This window comes from Poromitra crassiceps (genome assembly GCF_964638095.1).
Source record: "Poromitra crassiceps genome assembly, chromosome: 11".
Classification (NCBI taxonomy): Eukaryota; Metazoa; Chordata; class Actinopteri; order Beryciformes; family Melamphaidae; genus Poromitra; species Poromitra crassiceps.
Window position 1 is genome coordinate 38,549,325 of NC_139643.1, and position 4,648 is coordinate 38,553,972.

Below are 4,648 nucleotides of genomic sequence, written 5' to 3' on the forward strand. Positions count from 1 at the left end.
TGGGAGATACGTATGATTTCATTGTCCACTGTTTTCCCTCGAAGTTCATTTCCTGCTTGGAGCTGAATGAGAAGAGTCATTACTTCCTTCCTTTGACTTTGATGTACATTCCTTTTGTTGGCAGTGATATTGCTTCACATAAAAGCCTGGACAAACAACTAAATAAAACATAAACTTTGTTTTCATTACTTTGTCCCTATAATGAAAAATGTCAGAAATTCTTGAAGACAATTCTTTATTGAAGGTTGCAATATTTACTCAGTATAATCACACATCATTCAAAGTTAAGCAGTGTCCAAACCATCCAGCCAGACTTTCTAAAATGAAAGTATATCAGGTAAGGTGTGTACACCTATATCACAAAAACTCCTAGTGGATAGCCTTTAGGGGATCACCCACACCCATCTCATTTTGTTACATGCAATCTTTTTGTTTTAAGCTTACATGAAATGAGATTAAAAAAAAAGACGACAGGATTATTTTGCATCCATACAGAAAAGATTAAAAGGGGACACTTTCTGGCAGGTTCTTTAGACAGAATAACCCTTTCTGTGCAGAAGTTGGGTTGTTTTGATCGCACATTTGTATTGTACTGCCACACCTACCTAGAGTTGAATAAAATAGAACGGGCTCTGTTCTTTATAGCTGTGACTGGAAACTAAGGGCAAACAGGAAGAAGAAAAAAATCAAGGCTCACTATCAGTTCACAAGCTTAACTGCCCTGAGGACAGTCAAGAGATTCCACACACAGTCACAGAGCTTTGCGTGGTGTGTCTGATCACAGTGGCTTTAGTGATCATTCAATCAAGCAACAAGCATGTGCAATAGTGTGGGAATGATTCATTGTCTTATATCACATAGGCTACATTTAACTCACATTTAGAACATGTACTTGTTTTCTAATGTTGCTGTAGCTTGTAGCTTCCAGAAAGTGTCTGATGATTGCACAGGCATGCCACTGCTTTGGGGTAGCCAGTAAGTATGTGTAGCCAATGTGTATGGATAGGTGGGTGGGTGATGATTTGGCTCTCATTCCTCTCCAAGCCCTGAGTCAGACACCTCAGTGCTCGGTCCAGCGCCCCCTGCTGGGAGGGGGCAAGATGTGAGTCTCTCACCCCGAAACCGGTTAGCTCTTTTCGGATCGGTTCCTGTTCAGTGCCGCTCTGGGCGTGAACTCCAGCTTGTCTTTCAGGCTAAGGACCTGCGTGCTGTCCGTCCCCGCTTGCTCCTGCAGCTTCCTCTCCTCCCTCAGCTCCAGGATGCTCTTCTCCTCCTGGCGAGGTTTGGGGGTCCCCCTGATGAACCACTCCAGGTGATAGCCCACTGCCCCCACCACAAAGGCCACAGGGAAGGTGACATAAGGGGCGTAGGTCCGCATGGTCATCCATACCACAGGCCACATGCTGCACAACGCTCTGGCTGGCCTAGCCTACAGATGTGCCACTGTGAAAATGAGAATAGTATGTGGATTACAGGAAAACTACGATATTGCAGTTTGAGATAGCAGTGAATGAGATAAGCACAATCATTCTTATTTAATACATATAATATAGCCTATTATATGCTTAATTGTCTAAATGAGGTAGTAGATAGGCTTCAACGTATATGTTGTTTGTTTCTTCTATAGCACAGATTATGGCTATTATATAAACTTCGCTCGCTGCCGATCGAGCCGCAGGTTCAGGCTTGATTGGCTGGGCTTTGAGTAAGAGTCGTCCAATTTATAACCTCAGCAGGGAACCAGATCATCAGTGATGATGTCACTATTGACAGGAGGTAAACAGTCTGCTTGAGTGACATCATTGATGACATAATTACTGACTGATGTCATTAGAATCTTTATTACTATAACAGGGCAGCATTCTGAGCATGCTCAGTTGAAGGATTGTGGGTCGGCAACGCCTCTGCGGTACACACCGCCCTTTGTAAGACTAGAAATATCACATGTTCATTTCTAGCTTTGCATGCTCATTTCTAGTGCCCAGTTCAGCACTTGTGCGCCGGGCAAAGCGGATCCCCACTCCCTTATTATAGTACTGAGAATTTCAGTATGTCAACATTATCCTGCAGAGAGGTGGAGCCAAACATCCAAAACTACGCTGTGTGTGTATCACTCCTAAGAAAATCACCACTCTACCACCTCTGATGGTATGGACGGTAAGTAACTGTTAAAATGATAATAACGTTATAATTTTGCTAAATTATTATAGCCTACATCCAACTCCCAATTGAGACAACAGGGCTAGATTCTGCATGCAGCAGCCACAAGTGACAGTGACATAAGTGTCCTTGTGATGCCCTTCTCAGCTCTTTCTCTCAGCTAAAATCAACAGCACTGTCACTGTCACACAACACGACAGAAATGTAAAACATGATAAGAAGGCTGCTAGCTAGCAGCAGATTGTCTCAAATACAGACAGCTAAAAACAAGACCCTGAACTTTGGTGTCAATTATGTCCCATTATTGTGTGGTGGGTGATAACCACATCTAAAAGCTGTAGGCTAATTTCAATTAAATAATTTCATTGTAGTATTAAGTGCTGGTTGCTGTATTAAATGTACGCCGATGTGAAAATAGGCTTCCAACAAATAATTTAGCTTGAGTTATATAATATTCTACCATGCAACGCTATGTTCCTAAGCAAGGAAACATTACGTTACTAGATGTTATACAGTTAATGGAGTTTGGCGTGACGTTCCACCATGCAGAGAACGGGACTACTAGCAGGGCAAACGTAGGACTCAAAATAGAGTTGGCATGCATTTCGTTGGTAGGAGATGTTAATGTACATGACTGTGTATGGTTGATTTTTAACGTGATTAGGTTGCTGACAGGTCTGTTACCTAAAAGCTGTCAAGGCTAACGTCAACTAGCATTGCCAACTAGAAATGTAAGGAGTCTGTCTGGAACATAGTCAGTAAACTAAGGTTGCTAACACAGCTACTGACTGACTAACACTGTCCTGACTGCCACATTGTGACCCTCTAACGTTATGGTATGTGTCCCTCTCGTGTATTTCTCTATTAGTGGCTTTATTTTAAAAATTTGACTCACCTTTACCGTTAGCACGTTGTCGGTAAAATGCGCTGCAGTGGCTGCAACACAACTTCCGTGTGACGTCAGTACGACTGCTTGGTCATTGGCTGTGAAACATCGAGGCCCTGCTGGATCCACCAATCCATTCCAAATACGTTTTCTTTTGTGTTTTAGCATCCTCTAGCGGTCGAAGTATTTAATACACTGTGACTACCTGCTGGAAGTAAAGGATAACCTTCAAAACGTATTTTTTTTAACAGCTTGGAGAATCCAAGCAGCCAGCAGACAATGGAATAAGGAGAGCTTAATGGTGTTCTCTCTTATCTTAAACCCTAACTGAATGAAAAGAAAGTACTGTATGCGGCATACAGTACTACTTTCTTGCATACAGTATGCATACTTGAGTAGTGAAGCTCCTCTAGGTAGTGGTACTATATCAAAATACTTCTTTCACATTCTGCTCCTTGCTGCTTTCTCTCAATGGCAATATCTACTGAATCTGAAAACATCATGGGTTTAATTCAAAAACACCTGAAATTCACAGATGTCTCTCCACCATTTTGCAATGGGAAATCTTAAAATGACGCAGAACTTTAATTTGATTCCCCTTTACTCCATACCCCTGTCATTTTCCCTACTCCATTCACTCAGCCACCATTCACGCTCTGTCTCTCTAAGGGGCTTTAGTTTGCCTGTCCTCTTATTTTGCCTCGCCACTTCGCCACTGTACCTCTTTCATCAAGGTCAAGGTATCTTAATTGTCCCTTATAGGGAAATTTGGTTTGCAGCCAGGATGTCTTGGTCCTCGTAACGGGTACCCGCACCTTTAAATAGATAATGCATACATGCATACACATGCATACGTGCATACATACATGCATACATACATACATACATACATATACATGCATACATACATACATACATGCATGCATGCATGCATGCATACATACATACATACATATATACATACATACATACATACATACATACATACATACATACATACATACATACATACATATACATGCATACATACATACATACATGCATGCATGCATGCATGCATACATACATACATACATATATACATACATACATACATACATACATACATACATACATACATACAGTACATACATACATACATGCATGCATGCATGCATGTGTACATACATACATACATATATACATACATACATACATACATACATACATACATACATACATACATACATACATACAGTACATACATACATACATGCATGCATGCATGCATGTGTAACCGAGGTGAATCAGCGTTGATTCCTCGTGAGTCCCGAGTGGTAGCGAGTGGATTGGTTAAACTCACTCCCCAGTATAAAGGCATGTTAATCAGCTCCGCCAAGGGAGTTAGCTCTCTTGGTGGAGTGGTTAGTGTCTTTGACTCCCAAGCCGAAGGTCGGCGGCTCGTATCCACCCCTGGACAAGCCCTTAACATGGGTTGCTGCAAGTACCACGTACACAACGCCGTTACACATGCATGCATGCATGATGCATATACCATACTGTACATACATAGCCTACATACATACATACATACATACATAGATTTTGCCATTATGCGTTAGA

The 4,648-nt window shown here is 41.6% G+C and overlaps 1 protein-coding gene across 1 annotated transcript; it reads right to left on the bottom strand.

Moving 5' to 3' along the window:
* Positions 1–228: 228 nt before the first annotated feature.
* smim12 (small integral membrane protein 12) lies at positions 229–3,097 on the bottom strand. Its single transcript, XM_083645790.1, has 2 exons — positions 3,056–3,097; positions 229–1,443 (listed from the first exon to the last, which is right to left on the bottom strand). Exon 2 carries the CDS (start codon positions 1,400–1,402, stop codon positions 1,127–1,129), a length of 276 nt encoding a protein of 91 aa, XP_083501916.1. The 5' UTR covers positions 1,403–1,443; positions 3,056–3,097; the 3' UTR covers positions 229–1,126.
* Positions 3,098–4,648: the final 1,551 nt, after the last annotated feature.